Consider the following 22,697-nt stretch of genomic DNA (forward strand, 5'->3'; position numbering starts at 1 on the left):
AATTGGTGAGGCAGACAGCAGAGGTTGCTGGGATAGAGGCTCTTGTGATCTATTGCTCTGTTACTACAGGCATGGCTGAGAGCAGCGCTGCATCCTGTATCCGTGTGGACCTCAGCTCTCTGCCCAAAGCTGCCCCAGAGACAGTGCACCTCCTTCCCTGTGAGATCCAGAGTGAGGGGGCAGCCAGGGTGAGTGAGTACTTCAGTCCTGCTGTGAGGGATGGAGAGGCAGGTGAGTCTGAACTTCTGTAAGATAGAACTTTGTATCACAATGATAACAGGCCATTTGGAATTGTAGGGGTTAACTCACTAAATTCCAATTAGAATCCAAATGCAAAAAATCAGGCTTCACTAGACAAACTGTGGCTATAGATGGCTTGGAGAGTTTTTCTTACCTGGTCAGCTGTTTTAATATTGCCATTCGATTTCCAAATTCACTACATTTTGGAGCTTAGTAAATAAGCAACAATGAAACCCGTTTGAAAATCTGTGACCATTACAAGTACAATATGTAACAATGAGTATAGCAATCACATAACATAAGGGCATGCAGAAAGAGACTGTAAATGGATATAATGGACATAGCTTGTCTATAAAGGCATTGAGAGGAACTGGCCATAGCCATTCTAATAAAAACCTAACCGACATTTTTTACTTTAAAACCAAGCTTAAAGGAACACACACACCCACCACCACCACCCTCCCCCTCCCTACAACTCCCATGATGCTTTGCATGCCTTTAGAATGCCAAAGCCTCATGGAAGCTGTAGTTTGAAAATCTGGGGATCTATCTTTTGGGCACTCCAGACTTACCCTATTCCAGTGCTGAGGCTCACACTCCGCCTGCTATGACGCGAGCTGGTGGGTACCTAACCCTCATGTGCGGCAAGTGCTGTGCGAGCATTAGACCTTCCCCATTGGAAAGCATTGCTTCAATGCTTTCCTATGGGTTTTTATTGACGCTGGATGTTCTCATACCTAAGAAAAAAGTGTAGTGGTAAAATGTGGTGCTATAGTGTCAATATCAGTAGTGCTGCTTATCACTGTGAAACCAACCACACAGTTTCACACAATATATAAACAGAAAATATATACAAAGTGGATAGCGCGCTTAAAACCAAAGTGCAGAGTGAAAGCACTTCTGTGTACAATGTGGGAATAAGTATATACACAAGGTAACATACACTTTTAAGGAGATCTTCTTTTTCCAATAGTAAAAGTGTATGTTACCTTGTGTATATACTTATTCCCACATTGTACACAGAAGTGCTATCACTCTGCACTTTGGTTCTAAGTGCGCTATCCACTTTGTATCTATTTTATGTTCTCATACCTGTCTCTAGCTAAACTACCTGACCTACATTACCTAAACTTGGCTAAAATGACAGTGCTTTGCAGTTCTGTTGTGCTCATTTCTTCTGTTCGCCAGTGACGGCTGTAGGGGTCCTGTGGGGTCCTTGATAAATCTGTGTTGTACTCTCACATACTGATGTGTACTCCTGGCAGATAAATACTAGTAGCTCAAGAGGACTGTCAGGAAGACTATGGCATTGGCTGTGAGGGACAGGTTCAGTAAGTAAAACCCAATTTCCCCTGCACCCACAGAACACCCAGCAGAGCAGTCACTGCCAGGGTCTTAGCAAATAATGCAAGCACCCCAGACTGTGACAGAGCCACTTTAAGCAGAATAAAAGTAGCTGAATTTGCTTTGGATATTTCATCATTTATGGAATGGACCATTTAATTGTAGTGAATTACAGTCTGAACACGAACACTGGCAGGAATTTTCACTGAAGTGTAAACTGTTGTGAATTCAAAGTGAACTTGCTGCCAAAATTGTTGAACTAAAACTATAGCTGACTTTCCAGTTTGGCTGTTTTCTCCTAAAATGTTAAATTCAGTTTGAATTCCTTACAGGGCATATTTTAGTGATTGAAGGGCCACTAAAGTCATCCAGGCCACTCCATCCCAATGATTCGCATTGGTTGCAGTGTTCTTGTCAATTTAACCATATTATTATTTTTATGGGACACACAAGGGGAACAAAGCTATAGAATTAGGGACAGGGACAATAAAGCATTAGAAATAAAGGTTTGTCTTCCTAACACTTTTGTGTTCACTTTTAAAGGAACACTCCATGCACCATAACCACTACAGACTGCTGTAATTGAAATGGTGTCAGGAGTGCCCTGGCACATTCCTTGGATAAATAGTCAGACTATTTAAGAATGGTTTTACAACTTATATGGGGTCCACCAGGCACACTCCACTGCCTTACATGAAGTCAGAAGCGCAGGGCTGCGCTCATTGGCTGTGAGTGCTCAGCTTATGCTTTCTGCCAATGAGCTGAGCATGCAACACTGGGTTTAGCTCAGTGGAGCTAATGGAAACATCTTTTTTTGCTCAATGAAGTTATTGAGGGACATCTGTAGAGGATTTTTGCTTCGGCTCTCCAGTCATAAATGTTACATCCAGTGAAGATGTTGCTGTACATTCTGTAAGTATGGGGGGGAAAAGTAACTATTTACATAATATCCATATCACTACAGGCAAAGAGGTATCCTTCCGTGGCCGTGTGCTAAGAGGGCAGGAGGTGGCTGTTCCTGCTGGTTTTGTTGGAGTTGTCCTGAAGGAAAATCACAAGCCATGTTCTGATGAGGAGGTAATGTCAGTTTTACAAATGTGACAGTAATATATATATTTATGGCCTGTTATCAAACGTACTTTTCAGTAATTTATAAAGATCGACTGTTACATACAGAAGCTGTACATAAAGCAGTGGACATGTAACGGGTATCCAATGGTTAAAGAAGAACTTTACAGATTCCATAACATTTAGGAGCCAAGGTCAAAAGTTAGGACCTACACAAAATGTAAAGAGAGCATGCATGTGTGTATAGATCAAACTATTAAGGAATGCAAGTGAAAATGGTTAGTTAATGGTACTGATGAAAAGAAATGGAGAGTATGATGTTTTAATGCATAAGTAAATGGTTGATAACAGAGACATTGATATAGCATTCTATTTTATTGGTCCCTAACTCGTTGATTAACACTTACTTGCCAGTCAGCTTAGAACTGATTTGTATCTTTTGGTAGTATACCTGCCCAGTGACCCTAAGTTTCTGTTTAGTTACAGGCTATAAGAGGAAGAGGCGGTTGCATGCATGTTTTATGATTTATCTCTGATAAATCTTCCAGGTCTGAGACTCTGATGGTACAAGAGCTGATTTTCTTTGTAGTCTTTAAATTGTGTTTTTTTTTTTGGTCGATAGTTGTCTTATTGGTAGATCAGTAGACTGCCATAATAATTGGCTATCTCAGTGCTGGGGAAGCTGTCAACTTCTCTGCACAAGCAGAGACCTTAATAGACCTCTTCAGGAGGCAGCAAGAGGATGGGGGAGATCTAAGGGGACCATAGCCATGATGGTGTTCTACATTAAACCAAAGCTGTAAGGTCAGCTAAGGGTGAAGCAGTTTTCTTAATCTTTCCAGTGTATGTTTAACCCCTTAAGGACTAAACTTCTGTAATAAAGGGAATCATGACATGTCACACATGTCATGTGTCCTTAAGGGGTTAATGCTTTCCGATTGAGAGGCCTAATGCACACGGCACTTGCCACGCATGCACTTTAACACCCCTTCATCGAGTGGCGTCGAAGGCGGCAGAGCTGTGGCACTGGGGATCAGGTAAGTAAATAAAGGGTTTTTGACCGTTTATTCACCACAGTGAGTGGATGGGGGTGCGACACAGACAGGAGGCAGAGAGATCTATAGTGCCAGGAATACAGCTTTGTATTCCTGGCGCTATAGTATCCCTTTAAACCATTTTTGAGCAGTTTAATACTGAATGAGGATCCCTGTGTTCTCATAGCCCAGCCCCCACTGGAGGGTCCAAGCTGAACAGCTACAATAGCCTGCTAGGAAATGATCTTTACCATTAAAATCAGTTTAGTGCTAAATGGAAGGACAATTCCAGGGGACTCCAGACACTATAATCACTTTAGTAAGATGAAGTAGTTATGGTTCATACAGTGTATCTTTAAGCAGGTGGCCTCTGCTCAAACTCCCAGCTTACTGTACAGCTTCAGTTCAGTGTGTGAGAGAGAGCTTCACCTGTACCTCAATAAGGTCCGAGTAAAAAAACAAAAAGTCCCCATTTTATTCTTTCTTTCTCAAAGTAACATACCAAATGTAGTGGTTTGGTGCCCATCCACACTTGAGAATTAGCTAAGCTCTGCATGGGTAGGCTTGAATCAGGAGAGCTAACACATACTTAAGCAGGAGCTTCCTGCTCTCCTGGCAGCAGAAAGGAAGCAGCGAGCAACTCAACGAATGTTTGCCTACCTGCTGCCTAGGAGTGTGACTTTTCTTTTGTTATGCATATGGTAAGGAGATCTGTGGAGAGGAAAATATCATTTGTCCCTACACTTATGACAGTTATGTATTTCTCGTCTCCCCCTGTCTATAGCTTTTCCCACACTGTGCTGCTTTATAGGCAAAGTGAGGGTTTCTGGGAGTTGTGGTTGTTGGCTTTCTAATTAAGGCAATAGCTTGAAGTACACCCACTAGAGGTTTTTCTGTACATCTTTAACATGTAAATGTTATTAGAGAAAGGGAGAACATTTGGTTCATGGAGCAAAACTATAAAACTTTTTTTTTTTTCCAGAGAATATACACCGCATAACTGATACCCAACCCATACATCACACTTAAAGGAACACACCATAAACAATACAGCATGCTATAGTTGTTATTGTTCCAGGAGTGCCCTAGCACACCCACAATCTAAGCAGTCTAACCGTTTTTAGAATGGTTTGCCTTACTTGGGGCATGTTGAACAGTGCCCAATAATCTCCTGATCCCTGTCCGCCAAATTTAAAGCCCTGCACCACCAGCTCCAGCTCCAGCACCACATACTCGTTTTCCTGGCACTAGAGTGCCCTGAGGGTGCCCCCACCCTCAGGGACCCCCTCCCGCCGAGCTCTGGAAAGGGGAAAGTGTTTAAAACTTACCTTTTTTCCAGCGGTGGGCGGAGAGCTCTCCTCCTCCGATCCTCCTCTTCTCCTTCCCTGTCGGCTGAATGCGCACGCGCGGCACGAGCTGCGCGCGCATTCAGCCGGTCACATAGGAAAGCATTCATAATGCTTTCCTATGGACGCTTGCGTGCTTTCACTGTGAAAATCACAGTGAGAATCACGCAAGCGCCTCTAGCGGCTGTCAATGAGACAGCCACTAGAGGAAATAGGGGAAGGCTTAACCCATTCACAAACATAGCAGTTTCTCTGAAACTGCTATGTTTATGAAAAAATGGGTTAACCCTAGAAGGACCTGGGCACCCTGACCACTTCATTAAGCTGAAGTGGTCTGGGTGCCTAGAGTGGTCCTTTAACTCAGACAGAGCACTTCTGGTTCTCTGAGAGGCAGGGACCAGCACTTGGCAGACGCCACGTGAGAAGTCAAACCATTCCAAAAGCTTACATTACTTACATTGGGGGCACCAAAATCACTACAGCGTGCTATGGGGTGCTTAGTGTTCCTTTATCGGGTGAGTGCCTTGAGTATCCCATCGTTTATGCATCACTAAGCCTACTCCTCATTACTTTTACCTGTATGCCTAAAGTGTATTGTAATAAACTACTTACCTTTTTACCCATTATACTAAATTGTATTAATTAGTAAGAGTGCATTTTGGCAGATGTTTATCTATTAATGATATTTAGGCAAGAGTACCTCCTCATCATCATTGTAATATGTCTGTTCTGTATTAGGATCGCTGTTTGACAGTCAGGTCTACCTTTAACTCCTTCACACAATGGAATCTGGAGACTCCACCCTCTGAGGATGATATCCTTGTAATGTCAATGCAGTGGCCAAAGATCGCTTCAGTGGTAAGAGCCTCTTGATACAAAGTCAGATTTTTTTTTTTTCCTTTCTCATGATTAAAACGGGTGCAAAAATAACATGATTCGCTATGCAACTCCTTTGATTTGTCTGCGTCTTTTTTTTTTATATATATATACACCACTAATGAATTAACCTGAAAACACTGTCAGTGGTTTCCATGAATTAACTCAGGCATTCAAGATTTACATGTGTACACATCACCCCATGCTTATGGATTCAAACCCTGTAATATCTGTAACATATGTTCTACACATTGATCCAACAGCTTTATGAAAGTTTATGTATACCACTGGTAGGGTTCATTATTTCCACACGTAAATTAGCTTTGGCAGTAGAAATGTTGTGTACCATGGACACTCCAGGCTTGCAGTGGCAAATCATTTTAAGGCCTGGCTAGTAGCCTAGGACTTGAAATTGTAATCCCTGCCACTGCATTAGTCAACATCAAAAGGTATTAAAAGGATTTAATACGAAGAAGACAACTATATATATATATATATATATATATATATATATATATATATTTATTTTTTTCAAATGGTCCATGTTACGGTTACCCTTAGGCTTGCTGAGAGCTGGACCGCTTAGCCGTCTGGATTCCTAGTTGCTGAAGAGGAGAGAGAGGCTTTCCGTAATATTCCATAAGAGTCCTGTAAGTGTAGAACAATCCCACTAGCTATAGCATAGCTAGGATACCTTTCTACCCAACAAAACGAGTCGAGGCTGCGATTTGAGGGTCAAGCAAGAACTGAGGACTGGGCTGACCAGCCTGCTTTTTATTGTCGTTACATACAAAAAGGATACTCCCAGGGGGAGGCATAAAATCACCAATCACATTTTGGATACCTCCCACACATCTCCTCCCCTCAGATAAACAGTTAACATAATTATGCAGTCCATATTTTTAACCAAGTTCTGGATGTACCCCAAAACCAGGGGGTACCCCTTTAAATTCTACACCGCTGTACAGATCTTGTTCAGGGGAGCAACATATCCGAAAACCAACCCGTTCGGATGCACGGTTCGAGAGTTATGGGTTTTCAAAGTTTTGACCGACCGCTCAGACTTCCTGGCCGAAAATGGTTCCACACGTTTAGGCCTTGCGGTCGGTCTCCGTTCGTACGGTGAAACTCCACGAACCCATTGACATCCATAGGTATCCTGGGGGTCGCTGTACTCCCCCTGCGAAGGGTAATCGTCCTACCGAACGGTGGGCCGTTCGGTAGGTCCAGCACGAAGTTATACTATCCTGGAGGTCTCAGCGGTGTTCGCCTGGGTGTGTCTCCGTTTTTAGTTCCAGACGATTGCTGGCAAACACCGCTGGTCGTACGTAAGATGGCCGCGAACACGTGCAAAGTCCTGAAATGGCGGCCACCTATACGTTAACACAAAGGATTCGTGCTGAACCATACCAACGACTGCAAATAAGTCAGACAAGTGCAAATAACATTTAAAGGCACATAGTTCAATAAGGTTTTTGTAACAGTGCTCCCTTTTTGTGGAACACTCTGGCAGACACCGTCTGACCCCTTTTCGGGGCAGACTAAGGCTGTCCAGACCGCTGGTTATGCTGGGCTGAGGTCCGTTTGTCTGGACAACCCGTCCGCGTTGCCATTCTGTTTCCCGGGTCGGTAGGTAATGGTGAAATTGAAGGGTTGCAATGATAAACTCCAACGCAATAACCTGCCGTTATCTCCAGAGACCCGGTTTAGCCACACCAACGGGTTATGGTCGGTGACCAGAGTGAACTCTTGTCCATATAAATAGGGAGTCAATTTCTTTAATGCCCACACCAAGGCCAAACACTCCTTTTCGACCGCTGCATAGCTGACTTCGCGGGGTAGGAGCTTCCGGCTGATGTAGGCAACTGGATGCTCCCCTCCATCTTCACCTACTTGGCTGAGGACGGCTCCCAGCCCGAACATGGAAGCGTCTGTATGGACGATAAAACGTTTATTAAGAGCTGGAGCCGCCAAGACAGGAGCATTAACCAACGCGTTTTTGAGAGCCTGGAAAGCCTTTTCACAGTGGGGAGACCACAGGACCTGTCGAGGTAAGTTTTTCTTGGTCAAGTCAGTCAGGGGTTTGGCAAGTGTGCTGTAGTCGGGTACAAATCGTCTGTAGTACCCTGCCGTGCCCAGAAAGGCCAGAACCTGGGTTTTAGTGATGGGGGTGGGCCAATTGGCAACAGCTTCTATCTTGGCTGGCTCTGGTCGCTGTTTTCCGCACCCCACCCGGTGACCCAGGTACTGTACCTCGGCCATCCCAAAGTGACATTTTTCTGGTTTCAGAGTCAGGCCAGCAGCCCGGATCTGATCCAGAACCATTCCTACATGAGCTAAGTGGTCCTCCCAGGACTCACTGTGAATCGCTATGTCGTCCAGGTATGCACAGGCAAAACTCTGGAAGCCATCCAGGAGCCTATCCACCAAGCGCTGGAATGTAGCTGGGGCATTCTTCATCCCAAACGGCATTACCTTAAACTGGTATAAGCCGAATGGGGTGACGAATGCTGACTTGGGGATAGCCTCCGGGGCCAGGGGAATCTGCCAGTAACCCTTGCAGAGGTCGATAGTGGTCAGGTAATTTCCCCTGGCTATACGATCGAGTAGCTCGTCTACCCTGGGCATCGGGTACGCGTCCGTCACTGTTTTTTCATTGAGCCTCCGGTAATCTACACAAAACCGGGTCGTCCCATCTTTCTTGGGTACCAGGACAACCGGGGAGGCCCAGGGACTATCGGAGGGCTCAATCACTCCGAGTTGGAGCATCTCATCTATCTCCTGCTTCATTCCTGTTCTAACTGCCTCGGGGATGCGATACGGGGGCTGGCGTAAGGGCGTTTGCCCGGGAGTGTCGACCTGGTGGGTAGTTAGGGTAGTGTACCCTGGCTTCTGGGAGAAGGTGAGGTGTTTGGCCCGGAGGAGTGTATTGAGCTGCTCCCTTTCAGTGGGGTTAAGTCGGTCTCCTATCTGAACTTGGGATACTATCCCTGTGGGGGGACTTTTTTCTAATAGGTCGGGGATGGGTAGACTGTCGGGGTCTTCCTGGGGAGGACAACATACGGCTGTCACGTTCTCGGGTCGTTCCAAGTATTCTTTGAGCATGTTTACATGGAACGTCCTCCTAAGGTTGTTGTCGTGGCAACTGGCTATGACATAAGTTGTGTCGCCCCGTTTCTCTACAATCTGGTAGGGGCCCTGCCATGATGCTTGCAATTTATCTGTCTTTACCGGCTTAAGTACCAACACCTTTTGTCCTATGGTAAAGATTCTCCTTCGGGCCCCCCGATCGTACCATACCTTCTGTCTTCTCTGGGCCGACTGGAGGTTAGCCTGCACGGATCTGGCTAGCTGCTCCATTCGGTCTCTGAGTTCCAGCACGTATGGCACAATGGGGACACCGTCAGTTTCTGTCTCTCCCTCCCAGTGCTCCCGGATCAGGTTTAGGGGGCCCCGTACCTTTCTTCCGTAGAGCAACTCAAAGGGAGAGAACCCTGTCGTTTCCTGGGGCACCTCCCGATAGGCAAACAGGAGGTGCGGCAGGAAGCGTTCCCAATCTCGGTATTCCTGAGTGAACGTTTTGAGCATTTGTTTGAGGGTTCCGTTGAACCTCTCACAAAGTCCGTTCGTCTGGGGGTGGTAGGGGGAGCTCAGAAGGGATTTAATTTTGCAGACCTGCCAGAGTTGTTGGGTCAATTCGGCTGTGAATTGGGTGCCTCGGTCAGACAGGATTTCCTTTGGAAATCCTACCCGGGAGAACACTTGTACCAGTGCATTCGCTACCGTATCCGCTTGGATGTTGGACAGGGCGACAGCCTCGGGGTACCTGGTAGCGTAGTCCACTACGGTAAGGATGTAGCGTTTACCGGAGGGACTAGGGGTGGCCAGTGGTCCTACTAGGTCAATAGCAACCCTGCTAAAGGGTTCCTCTACGATGGGCATATTGACTAGATGGGCTTTAGGGTGATCGCCTCGCCTTCCTACCCGTTGACACACATCGCAAGTATTACAATAAGTCCTAACATCAGCGTGTACTCCTGGCCAAAAGAATGTGTGGGTAATGCGGTGTAACGTACGGGTCACAGCTAGATGACCTGCCAAGGGGATGTCATGTCCTATCTTGAGGATTTCTCGACGGTATTTGTGGGGCACTACCAGCTGTCGCCTACGTTGTCCCTTTTTCTCCGTCAGGCGGTATAGTTTGCCTTTTTCCCATAGAAAAGTTTCATTATCTGCCCCGCTCCCCCCGGTCTCTGCTCGTTCCCGGTATTTTTGTAAAGTCGGATCATTTCTAGACTCGGTCTCGAAGGTATCTGGGGTGTCCCAGGGTATGGGGCCTAACATGTCAGGGACGGTCGGGGTCGGTCTTACCTGGGTCTCCCGCACTGGTGAGGGTTCTCGGTCCATCCGGGCTTGTGCTCGGGTAGTCACTGGGTTCGCCTCGTTGTTGTATGCTGGAGCATAGGCCGAAGTCATGGGGCCCAAATCGTTGCCCAGTAGTACTTCCGCAGGTAAATTATCCATTATGCCCACGTTCACAGCCCCCTTTCCCGCTCCCCAATCAAGGTGTACTTTAGCGGTCGGAATTTTGTACACATCCCCTCCCGCCACTCTAACGGCCACGGTCTGTCCTGACCGCTTGTGTTCTGGCACCAAATGACTCTGCACCAGTGTGATGGTAGCCCCTGTGTCTCTCAACCCCTCGGTAGATCGCCCTTCGAGCCATACCTTCTGCCGATGGTGCTGGCGGTTATCTGAAGCAGCATATACAGGGTCTGCCTCGTGAAGCGGCCCCAAATATTCCTCCATCGAGGCCTCTTGGTTAACACAGAGGGCGCGGGCAGAACGGTATGGCCCCGAGGGGTAATTGTAATTCCTGGGTGTCTGGTGCGTGTTAAGAGGGCAGTTAGCCATGAAATGCCCTGGTTGCTTGCATCGGTGGCAAGTTGGTCTGGGACGATCAGAATTATTGGGTGGCCCTGAGTGTCGGGTGGGCCCTGCGGGTACCGGGGCTCGGAACTCCGTACGAGGAGGTGCACGGTAAACCTCTCTGGGCTCAACCCGTGCTGGAGCCCGGTAGCTCGTTGGCTCGTGAAGCCGTGAGTCATAATGTTCATCCGCTAATTTGGCTGCTTCTTCGAGGGTGGAAGGTCGCCTGTCTCGCAGCCACTCCTTCCCCTGCTGTTCCATGCCATTATAAAAATGTTCTAAGAGAAACAATTGTAAAATTTCCTCACCAGTCACAGCTTTACTCCCGCTCATCCAGTGATTTGCCGCTCTCCGCATTCGGTGTGCCCATTCCATATGGGTATCGTTAGGCTTCTTTTTCGTGCCTCGAAACTGTCGGCGATACGTGTCTGGAGTTACAGCGTACCGTTTTAGCAGTGTCTCTTTAACTCGCTCATACTGTGTCACTTCCTCAGTACCCAAGGTACGAAAAGCTTCCAGGGCTCGCCCGGATAGTTTCCCAGACAGGATCGTGGGCCATTCTCTGATGGGAATCTGGTGCAGAGCGCATTGCCTTTCGAAGTCCGCCAAGTATTCATCAATTCCTGTCTCGCTCTCTAGAAAGGATCTAAATGCCGCAAAGGGTATCTTGGGCTTCCCAGCGTTTTCGACAGGAACGATTACCTGCGGGGCTTCAGCATTGCGTTGTGCGTTTACTAGGTCAAGTGCGTGGGCTCGGGCCTTTCGTATATCCTCGTCTGCCTCCGCCATCAACTGCTGTACTAGTTCCATAGGTGGGTTTGGCCCGTATAGGGAGAGCCTCTCCCGAACAATCCTTGCCTTTTCATCACCATTCGTGGTTGGTGCTTCCGCCATTGTGAATCTTTGATCCAGTTCGGTCAGTTCTGCGATCAGTTCTTTCCTTGGCCGGTTGCTGGCGTACCCTCCTCTGCTTTCCAGTAAATCTTTTAGGGTGGTACGCTTCAATTTTGTGTAGGTGCTCTCCATCCGTTCCGTACCTCTCCTAGGAAATCCAGGATGATCCCACCGCTGCCACCAAATGTTACGGTTACCCTTAGGCTTGCTGAGAGCTGGACCGCTTAGCCGTCTGGATTCCTAGTTGCTGAAGAGGAGAGAGAGGCTTTCCGTAATATTCCATAAGAGTCCTGTAAGTGTAGAACAATCCCACTAGCTATAGCATAGCTAGGATACCTTTCTACCCAACAAAACGAGTCGAGGCTGCGATTTGAGGGTCAAGCAAGAACTGAGGACTGGGCTGACCAGCCTGCTTTTTATTGTCGTTACATACAAAAAGGATACTCCCAGGGGGAGGCATAAAATCACCAATCACATTTTGGATACCTCCCACACATCTCCTCCCCTCAGATAAACAGTTAACATAATTATGCAGTCCATATTTTTAACCAAGTTCTGGATGTACCCCAAAACCAGGGGGTACCCCTTTAAATTCTACACCGCTGTACAGATCTTGTTCAGGGGAGCAACATATCCGAAAACCAACCCGTTCGGATGCACGGTTCGAGAGTTATGGGTTTTCAAAGTTTTGACCGACCGCTCAGACTTCCTGGCCGAAAATGGTTCCACACGTTTAGGCCTTGCGGTCGGTCTCCGTTCGTACGGTGAAACTCCACGAACCCATTGACATCCATAGGTATCCTGGGGGTCGCTGTACTCCCCCTGCGAAGGGTAATCGTCCTACCGAACGGTGGGCCGTTCGGTAGGTCCAGCACGAAGTTATACTATCCTGGAGGTCTCAGCGGTGTTCGCCTGGGTGTGTCTCCGTTTTTAGTTCCAGACGATTGCTGGCAAACACCGCTGGTCGTACGTAAGATGGCCGCGAACACGTGCAAAGTCCTGAAATGGCGGCCACCTATACGTTAACACAAAGGATTCGTGCTGAACCATACCAACGACTGCAAATAAGTCAGACAAGTGCAAATAACATTTAAAGGCACATAGTTCAATAAGGTTTTTGTAACAGTCCATATATCTAAGTCATAATCCATCCATAATCTAATCCATATATCTAAGTGGTTGCAGGATAAATAAAAAAAACACAGCCCAGAATAACATCACGTATATAAAAGGTAATTTTCCTTGTGTCGTGTGCCCATTGTGTACCGACATTCGTGACATTAACTCAATAAACACACACAGTGAGATGAATTGCTTTGCTATACAGACTAGCTCAACATGTTTGAGTGGCTTTGTATAAGACATTTTCTGGAATTGCGTTAAGCTGCTTCCTGGATAATGCAGCTATTGAAATCTGCTTCCAATTCAAACGGTTACTAAAAGAGTAAAGGTTTTAAATATAGCCATAATCAGAGACTTTTGTAATTTTCTCACCTGTTCAAACTCTTAACACGCATGATTTTGCGCTCTTTCAATCTTATTGAAATGCAGTTTGAAAGCCCTGTCTTAATCTCACTGCTTTTGTGACTAACATTGATAATATAACTTTCATATGTGAGTAGAAGCCATGTCAGAGGGGGTGGGCTTTCGTGATACGATTATGTAATTAGCTGCTTAGGCACCCCATCCAAGTGCCAAAACTTTGATATAGTCACAAGAATCTGTTTATTCTGCTATCCCTTTCAAACTTATTAACCACTTAGCGACCAGGGCGCTTTTCAATTTCCTTACCGTTTGGGACGAGAGCTGTTTTTACATTTCTGTGGTGTTTGTGTTTAGCTGTAATTTTCCTCTTACTCATTTACTGTAACCACATTATATACAGTTTTTCTCGCCATTAAATGGTCTTTCTAAAGATACCATTATTTTTATCATATAATTTACTACACTTTTTTTTTATAAAATATGATCATTTAAAAATACTTTTTCTAACTTTGACCTCCAAAACCTGTTATGCATCTACAACCGCCAAAAAAACACCCATGCTAAAAAGTTTCTAAATGTTGTCCTGAGTTTAGAAATGCCCAATATTAACATGTTCTTAACTTTTTTTTTTGTGTGCAACTTATAGGGCAATAAGTACAAGTAGCACTTTGCTATTTCCAAACCATTGTAACACTGATATGTCAGGAATCCCTGAATAACCATTATTTTTTTTTAAAAGAAGACAACCAAGGTATTAAACATGCGGTATTTTGACTCTTTTCATGCAACCATTTTACCACCAATCTATGCCAAATTTAGAAAAAAAAAGATTCTTTTTTGACACACAACAATTTAAGAATACATGTACTAGAACTTTAAGGGTTACTGCCAAAGAACACCCTAATATGTGTTCGGCGTAATCTCCTGAGTACAGTGATTCCACCCATGTATAGGTGTGTCAGGTTCTCTGGGGGCTATTTGGAGGGTGTGCATTCAAGTTTTCCAACTTAAGATGAATGGCTGGTCATCATGCACCCATGTCCTATTTGGGACATTTTTGAAGCTGGCCAATGTAATTTACCCCCATCAAACCATATATTTTTGAAAAGTAGACACCCTAGGGCAGGCATAAGCAACCTTCGGCACTCCAGATGTTTTGGACTACATCTCCCATGATGCTTTGCCAGCATTATGGGGGGATGTAGTCCACAAAATGTTGGGTGCCGAAGGTTGCCTACACCTGCCCTAGGGTATTTCAGATGGTGGTATTTAAACACTTTCCATGCACTAATTCTACCACCAGTCTTTGTCAAATTTTTCGGTAGTAATTTTTTTGTGTTTTTCTCTCACATTGTACTTTAGGCATGGATCCTCAGTTCCTGTTATGTGTTACTGATAATGAACACCCCAAAATGTGTTCAGTAACATCTCCTGAGTACAACAGTGCCCCCAATGTAAACGTTTTAGGGGTTTTTGCAAACTTACAGGGCTCAAATGTAGGCCTTTCCATATTTTCACATTAAAATTTGCCAGATTGATTTGCTGGGCCTCTGTTGCCTTTGAGACCGTATAGCAGCCCAGGATTGAAAATTAACCCCATCATGGCATACATTTGTAAAAGACAACCTACGGTATTCAAATTGGGGTATTTCCAGTCTTTTGTAGTAGCCACTTAGTCACAAATGCTGGCCAAAGTTAGCATTTTTATTCTTTTTTTTTTTTTGCATTTTTACTGGTGATATCAATATCATTTGTGTTCAGCGAAGTCTCCCGAGTATAACTACACCCCCCATGTAAAGGTTTTATGGTGTTTTGGAAAGTTACGGGGTTAAATATAGGGCTTGCCAATAACATTCTCTGGGCAGTCTTTTTTAGTAGCCACTTAGTCACAAACCCTGGCCAAAATTAGCATTTATATATATATATATATATATATATATATATATATATATATATACATATATATATATATTTTTTTTACACAAACTGACATTTCACCGCTATCAGTATAATACATTTTACTGCTCTAAAACACTCCTATTTGTGTAGAGTAATGTCTCACGAATACAACAGTATCCCTCAAGTATAGGTTTTACGGTGATTTGGAAAGTTAGAGTCAAACGTAAGATTTGCCAATTTCTGTTTTTGTACATTACTATTTGCCAGATTGGCTATGTTGCTTTTGAGACGGTATGGCAGCCCACAAATGAAAAATAACCCCACCATGGCATACCATTTTCAAATGTAGACAACCCAGGGTATTCAAAATGGACAATAATTATATAAAATGTTTTTTAATAATTTGTATATATATATATATATATATATATATATATATATATATATATATATATATATATATATATATATATATATATGTGTGTGTGTGTGTATGTAAAACTTTTCCATGTGACTGCGAGGATCCTGCGATCACATGGCACAGGAAGGCCAGGTACGGCGGGGGATCGCCAGTGATCAGGTAAGTGGCTATTTGCTAGCGGACGTACCAGCTCGTTAGCTACCATTTTTTTGTCGGACGTACCTGGTACGTCCGAGGTCGGGAAGGGGGTTAAACAGTACATAAACTGTAAAGTGACATCTATACATTATGCTGGCAAATTAAATTAAAGGGACACTATAATCACCAGAGCAACTACAGCGTAATGTAGTTGTTCTGGTGAGTATAATCATTGCCTTCATGCATTTTTGTGCAAACACTGCCTTTTTAGAGAAAAGTCATTGTTTACTGTGGCCACTGGAGGTGCTTCCTGGGGCGCTGGCAATAAGGCAAGTATGGTAAATTAACAATATAAGGTCAGGAATACATGTTTGTGCTCCTTTAAAATTATACCATCATTTGTGGGTTGTTTTTTTTTTTTACTATCTTAGTCTTTACAATATTGCCATCAGCAGAACAGTAAATACTACAAACATGCTTGCTTGGTGAATCAACTGCATCCTTTAGTAAAAACCGCCCCTTCCCCAAGTTTAGCTCAGCCAAATTACAAAAAGTTTGTGCTAAAATTATATTACATGCTTTGGGCAACACCAGGCAAAGTTTGTGAATAAGTTAAGCTTGCAGTGACATATGCATGGTGCATGAACCAGTACGAAACTGCTGCAAATAAAAATGCCGAGTACACCCAAGGCATCCTGGGAAAGCAAAGTCATCCTAACATGGAATTGCAGTGGAGGAAGGCGTGATTTCTACCATTTATTTACTCTTTATTCAGTAAACGATGAAATCGCATTTACTGGGGAGAGTGACTGATGAACTGTAACTTTTGATTGTTTGTCTACAAATCCTGCCCTGAAATAAAGTAGAAACTGGGATGCATTTTAGAGCAGAGGCCCCATCCATTTCCTAATGCCATGTTTGGTCAGAAGGGTTTGTACATAAAAGGTAAAATAGCCATTTATAGCTGGCCTAGGGCAGGGTGTATAAGTGTAGTATTGCTTCAACTGTAAAGTAACTTTTTATTTTTTCCTAGATCCATGCACCGGTTGATTAGAAGATGAAGACATTTGAATAACTATTGTAAAGAAATAAAACGTGTTTACCATAACCAGTATCTGTTTCATTAAGTAGGAACGCATCGCTCTCTTTACACACTATGATCTGTATTACCAGTTTCCACACTTAAATAAAATAGACGGCACAGTGGTGATATAAAAACACTTGTATTTACAGTTTCTAATTACACTGGGTGATACTGTCCACACTTCCTGCTCAGAATCCACATTTTCAGCATCGGAAGTGACAAAATTGGAATACCTTGTAACAGTCTTGTCATCTCTTCCATGTACTTGTTGTTAATTTTACTTTTCTTACAGCAAGCTAAAACCAGTGTGAAATAAGGGCTTATTTGAATGAAGCAACTACAGTTGGTAGAGAATTGGACATTTACTGAGACTAGGATTCAAATAAATATCTGCATGTTAACACTAATCATGTGGGTTTAAGAGTTAAAGTAATTTGTCTATTGAAAAATTGACTTTTAGTTACAATACCAGCCATGAAATACACAACTTTGGTTTAATTGCTCAAACATTACATCGATAGATATTGTGCTAGTAAACAGATTATAATGTAATGCCGGTTCAAGTTCTGTCTCTTCCCCAAACAATTCTCTGCCTTAGACCTTAATGGCATTTATGTGTAAAAAAAAAAAAAAAAGTGAATGGCAGGGGAGAGAAGGAAAATTTGCTTAGCTTCTTTCATTCTATTCCTTCTTGCAACAGGAGTAATAGGATGAACCGACACTGTATTGCAGGAAGTAAAGTCAGCATGGCAGTTCCAACAACACCAGCAGAGGGTGGGTGTTACAACAGTGTAACATCCACCTACCCTGAGAATGGTGGCACTGGCGCAAGGAGTAGCAGGTGAGTACCCCTATAACAGGTCCTACAGCACAAATATATAACTGATAATAGATCATATATTTACAGCCTTGAGAGCTATTATATCTAAAAGGGAAAAACCATGACCGTTTCACTTCACAATGCCTTTCATAAATACAATTGCCAGAAACCCTACTTCTAAAACAAAAACCAATGAGTAGGTTCAAATAAGCCCTAATTTGTATTTTCCACCTGGTTTCCTGTTTCACATTGCATTTTCCGTTGCTTCTTGCCCTCATATCCTGCCTGTCTAAAACCATGCTACTCTACCACTTTCCCCTTTTGCTCCAGTCCTTGGGAGTAAAGTGCAAACATTTAGAATCTATCCTCAGCACTCTCTTGAGCATGGCTCGATCATGACCTTCCACAATATCTTCTGATAATGTCAGGATGTATTGTCCCTGGGGAAAGAGAGGAAAAGAAACACCACATTTTAGATTGGAGGCTTCCATGCGATCAGAACATGGCTTATCAAAGGAGAGTAAGTCACACAGATGGTGTTACAAATACAAAAGGCTATTTTTGCTTCTAATAAGAGTTTATATATTAAAAGTCTAAAATAACAGTCTGAATTGATTTTCTCTGAGAACTTCAAACACCTCATATATTGCTGTCCGTGAAACACATTACACATGCAGACAGAAAATATACATCTCCATAAAAGAATGGCAATATGGAGTACGATTTTTGAAAAAATTGTTTGGGTTCACTATGATGACAGGTTTCCAGCCTTGCAAAAGGCAGTTTACCTTATAGTAGTTGATAAGGTTCAAGTACTGTAATGTGGATATAACATCTTCTTTCTTAATACTCGTGAGTTCGCTGATATCACTGCAAAGAAAAGTTTTAAAAAGCCATTTTAGCACATTTAAAAATGTAATCAACACTGTACCTTTTATGCTCAGCACATCTGGACTCTGTGCATTCATGGTATCTACAGTATGGTATGCAGTTCATTAGACAAGCCTGGTTTCAAGATGCTTTAACAAACATTTTCCCTTAAGTGTCCCACAAACCCTTCTCACTTTATAGTAATTTGTGGTCTCTCTCCAGTCTCTGACTTCAGTTCCATTAGAATCTCTAAGATTGTCTGGGACCAGTAACTACGGTATGAGAGAAGTCCTAGATCAGATAGTGGTTTTTCAGGGGTTCCTGTTTTCCCTTCCACCTTTGAAAGCTCGTAACCTAGAATGAAGGATAGGGTAGGTGATGAGAGACAAGCATTTCAGAGAGACAAATTTGTGAATTGTATGAATCTCAGGGTACATACTGAATTCAATAAGAAGTTTGCCATATCCTCTTCGCTGGTAGGGAGGCAGTGTCAGTATACAGGCCACATTGTAGTCCTCTGTGGATTCCTTCTCCTAGTATAGAAAATTGTATGATTATGGGTTACAAATATGTAGCATCTACTCTGCAACACGGCATTCATGGCATTTCAAAAAAGCTGCACACCTTGGAAAAGTAGCCAACAATATGGAAGCCTTTTGAATCGTATTCAGTCATGATATAGAAGAGGAATGGGTCTGTGTCGTAGTATAGGGTCTTGTGGTCCAAAAAACACTTTGCCAGCAGGCAAAGATTCTGAGAATAACTCTGAAATGGGAATAAAAAAGACCAGCAGTGAATGGCAAGTTAAACTAGCATAAAATTGTAGGTCTTTTTGGTAAAGCCCCTTTAGTCTCTAAAATATTCGTACATTTAGACCATTTTGTTGGTGCTCCAAGCTGCCAGACTGATCCAAGCAGTGGATGGGGACCAAGCATACAAGAGAGTGCGAGGTACTTGCAACATTTGTTCCCGATACTGCTGACCAGAAGCTGCAGGGTTAAAAATCCTGCTGTCCACAAGTACAGCACATTTGAAGTCAGAGGGGAAACTCAGAAGTGCTAGAAACACTATAATGCAGTGGTTTTTGTGCGAAAAGCTTGTCCCTGCAGCCTTTGCTTTTAAAACACTAGCTCTGGTGACTGTCACTCAAGACAGCCACTAGAGGTTCTTATTACGGTCCTGCAATATTTGCAGAACAGACATTCAGCATCCTCACTCTCAGGATGAAAACATAGAACGTCCACTTAGAGGTGTAATTGTATAATGCAGCTCTATGAAGAAATGGTGCACTGTGGTGACTGTCACGTTTTCAATGCTCAGAGAGTTAAACTTCCATCATTCACGTGTTCAGTGCTCGCAGCTCTATTACCCAGCCACCAGCTCAATTAAACTGGTTTAACCCCTTAAGGACCAAACTTCTGGAATAAAAGGGAATCATGACATGTCACACATGTCATGTGTCCTTAAGGGGTTACAATTAAAATCACACACCATATAGACACGCCTACCCAGAAACCTCAATTCTACTAAAACATCTCCATCTGTACAGGTGGTCCTCGTTTTGCGACAGCTCGCACTTACGACCTGCTCTCTCGCACGGTGGTAAGTGCGAGCCGTCGTGGGAATTAGAGGGATTCCCTGCTCTGCTGTGTTCGTCTATGTTCAGGGACATTTCCCATTTCCATAGATTAGAGGGATTCCCTGCTCATGTGCGTTTGTCTATGTTCGGGGAAATTTCCCCAAACATAGACAAGCGCACACGAGCAGGGAATCCCTTAACTCCTCACTTACCGACCAATTTGTTTTATGACCGGGTCGTAGGAAAGGAACCCGGTTGGTAAGTGAGGAGTACCTGTAATGTATACACATATCTTCACAAACACACATTCATCTATACCCATGTGCACATGCAACTAAAACCACACAACGTAATTTTTCACATCTTCCATATTTCTGCAAATGTAATAAATATATATTTGACCACATGCATTAGCCCCCCTATGCTTTCCTGTGGTGAACTGAAGTTCAAAGCCAGCAGGGATGGGGCTTCAGGGAAAATAATGGAAGTTGTTTTTTTTTTTTTTAAATTACTTCTAGGGGGCCCATGAAAGCAAGACTGTCATGACATCCCCTTGTTTTAATCCTCCTCCAACTCCTTTTTTGTGTTTTAACCCAACTCCTCCTTTCTTGTCCCCCAAATCACCTCAAATGCCTCTAAGTCCACTATTTCATCTTTTTTTTTTTTTTTTTTTTTAAATATGGCTTCATTTCTTCTCCAGATCTAGGTCCTAGGCGGCGCCATCTTTGTTTTTCTGGATGACGTGTACCGCAGGGCCTTCATCTGCCCACTCTAGCTTGCGCTTTTAAATTCGCTTTTGTTACGCATTTCAGTTATTCATCCATTTGTCAAAAAGGCGAATGAACACATAGAAATTACAACAATTATGACTTTGTTCGTGTAGTTTATTACTTTATTACTACTGGCTTGTGACTCCCTCCAGATTTTTTTCCTAGTTTGTTGCAAAATTGGAAGTGCTTCAAACTGGGTTTTTTGCCTTCTTTTGGATTAACAGCAAAAAACAAATGTGAGGAAGGCTGAACTTGATGGACACAAGTCTCTTTTAAGCTATGTAACTATGTAAAGTCTCCCTCCAGCCCCTACGCCACGAATAGGGGCATGTCTACTAAAAAAGACCCCCACAATTTAATGAAGGGGGACCTGGCACATGGCAACTTAATAAAATACTTACAAGGGTGGATCCCATTATCACTAAGGCCCCTATCCGCCACTAATGGGTAATTTTTTTTTTTTTTTTTAAAGCATCAATTAGCATCTACTTATAGAGATGCATTAGATCAGTGCATCTCTAAAGGAAGCAGTTGGCATCTTCATGCAGAGCATAAAGACACAAACACACACCAGGAAGAGCCAGTAGAAGCCATCTGAATGACAGATGCAAGAGGTGACCTTATGGACAAATGTAAACACTGCCTCATCTCAGTAAAACTGTCAGCCTGCAGGGAAAGACTCTTAGCACCAGAACATTATATTAAGATGTAGTGGTTCTGGTGCTTAGTGTCCCTTTATAGATACCTTTGCTCTTTCTAAACTCCTAGTTGAATGCTTGAAATATTGACAGACTTATCTGTATGTTATATTATTGTTTTAAATAAGAACCAAGGTTCCAGAGTGTCTCTCACCTTATTCTTGCGTCCGTCTATCTCAAAGAATGAGATTGTTCCTTTCCTGTAGATTTCATTCCCAGGGGGATGCCGTAGGTTACACTTGGTCTGAAATTTCAAGAAGGGAGGTTGAAAATAATTGTAAACTGGTCTTGTGCATCCAACTAAAATTGCACCTGCAACCCACCAAAAGTCAACACCTCACATCACCCCAATCTCAAGAAGAGCTTCATGTGTGATAGTGTGCACTTACCAAATGTCTCTGCAGACATTTAAGGCTTTTTAAGTATTTGAGACAAAACTCGCAAAGGTAAAGGACGGGCAGTACTGTCAGTTCCTGAGGGTATGGAGAGAAATACCAAGGCTTGAGGCGATGGCGGCCCAACTCAATGCACTCAATGTTCTTCATTCGAGTAATGATGTCATCATGGCTACGATCAGAAACCAAGCTTCCTGTCATTCGAGGAGCAGAGGGGATACCATCGGAGCTGTCCTGAGAATCCTAGAACAGCAGTGGTGGGCAAAGGTAAAGCAGGACTGGTGTTTTAGCCAATAATACACGTCACTGTCACACTGATTACATGTTGACCCATTCAAAACGTCACTGTCACAAAGTTACTACAATCATAGGAAGCACTGGCCAAAATAATTTCCAAATGTCACTAAAATTTTTGTCTTGAACATTTAATCTTTACACTTAATTTATGTTGGTCACTGTTCTCCTTTGTAACGATTCTTAACATGTCTCTGTCATTAGGTCACTTAACTCCAGGGAGCACACAGATAAGGGTAAGACCTACCTCTTCCGGGGAACCCATAAATTCAGATATAGGGGCAGCAGCATCCTCTTGGGTGGGGCCGGGCGCCACAAATCTTGGCCCGGGAGAAGGGATCGGAACAGACCAGCGTCTCTTCGTCATATATTGTAAGGGAGACACGTGTACAGATATATACACACTAGGAAGTGTATATTTATATATATATGTTGTGTGCACTGAAATAGGGTGTTCAGAATCCTCCCCAATTCTTACTCTATGACTAAGCAATACAAAAATTAGTAGTTGAC

General features: G+C 43.5%; 2 protein-coding genes across 5 annotated transcripts in view; one reads left to right on the plus strand and one right to left on the minus strand.

The window, feature by feature from the left end:
• RNASEH2C (ribonuclease H2 subunit C) lies at window positions 1–16,884 on the plus strand. Its single transcript, XM_063438325.1, has 4 exons — window positions 1–231; window positions 2,549–2,661; window positions 5,771–5,890; window positions 16,708–16,884. The coding sequence occupies exons 1-4, from the start codon at window positions 72–74 to the stop codon at window positions 16,726–16,728; spliced, it is 414 nt and encodes a 137-aa protein (XP_063294395.1). The 5' UTR covers window positions 1–71; the 3' UTR covers window positions 16,729–16,884.
• KAT5 (lysine acetyltransferase 5) overlaps window positions 16,882–22,697 on the minus strand; it is a 21,962-nt gene continuing 16,146 nt past the window's right edge. For all 4 annotated transcript variants that reach the window (XM_063438321.1, XM_063438322.1, XM_063438324.1 and 1 more), the window contains exons 8-15: window positions 22,432–22,542; window positions 21,885–22,133; window positions 21,650–21,739; window positions 19,073–19,213; window positions 18,888–18,981; window positions 18,643–18,802; window positions 18,367–18,448; window positions 16,882–18,018 (exon numbers count right to left, since the gene is read on the minus strand). In XM_063438321.1, the coding sequence (XP_063294391.1) occupies window positions 17,884–18,018; window positions 18,367–18,448; window positions 18,643–18,802; window positions 18,888–18,981; window positions 19,073–19,213; window positions 21,650–21,739; window positions 21,885–22,133; window positions 22,432–22,542 (1,062 nt within the window). In that variant the 3' untranslated portion in view covers window positions 16,882–17,883. The remainder of the gene's footprint in view (window positions 18,019–18,366; window positions 18,449–18,642; window positions 18,803–18,887; window positions 18,982–19,072; window positions 19,214–21,649; window positions 21,740–21,884; window positions 22,134–22,431; window positions 22,543–22,697) is intronic.

The sequence above is a fragment of the Pelobates fuscus genome, chromosome 12 (assembly GCF_036172605.1).
Source record: "Pelobates fuscus isolate aPelFus1 chromosome 12, aPelFus1.pri, whole genome shotgun sequence".
NCBI lineage: Eukaryota > Metazoa > Chordata > Amphibia > Anura > Pelobatidae > Pelobates > Pelobates fuscus.

What these genes read in the sequence shown, in the direction of transcription:
- RNASEH2C (XM_063438325.1), top strand. Translation starts at nt 72, where the DNA reads ATGGCTGAGAGCAGCGCTGCATCCTGTATCCGTGTGGACCTCAGCTCT. An exon ending in AGCCATGTTCTGATGAGGAG is followed by an intron (nt 2,662 to 5,770) that starts GTAATGTCAGTT and finishes GTTCTGTATTAG; the next exon opens with GATCGCTGTTTGACAGTCAG. An exon ending in GGCCAAAGATCGCTTCAGTG is followed by an intron (nt 5,891 to 16,707) that starts GTAAGAGCCTCT and finishes ATTTTTTCCTAG; the next exon opens with ATCCATGCACCGGTTGATTA.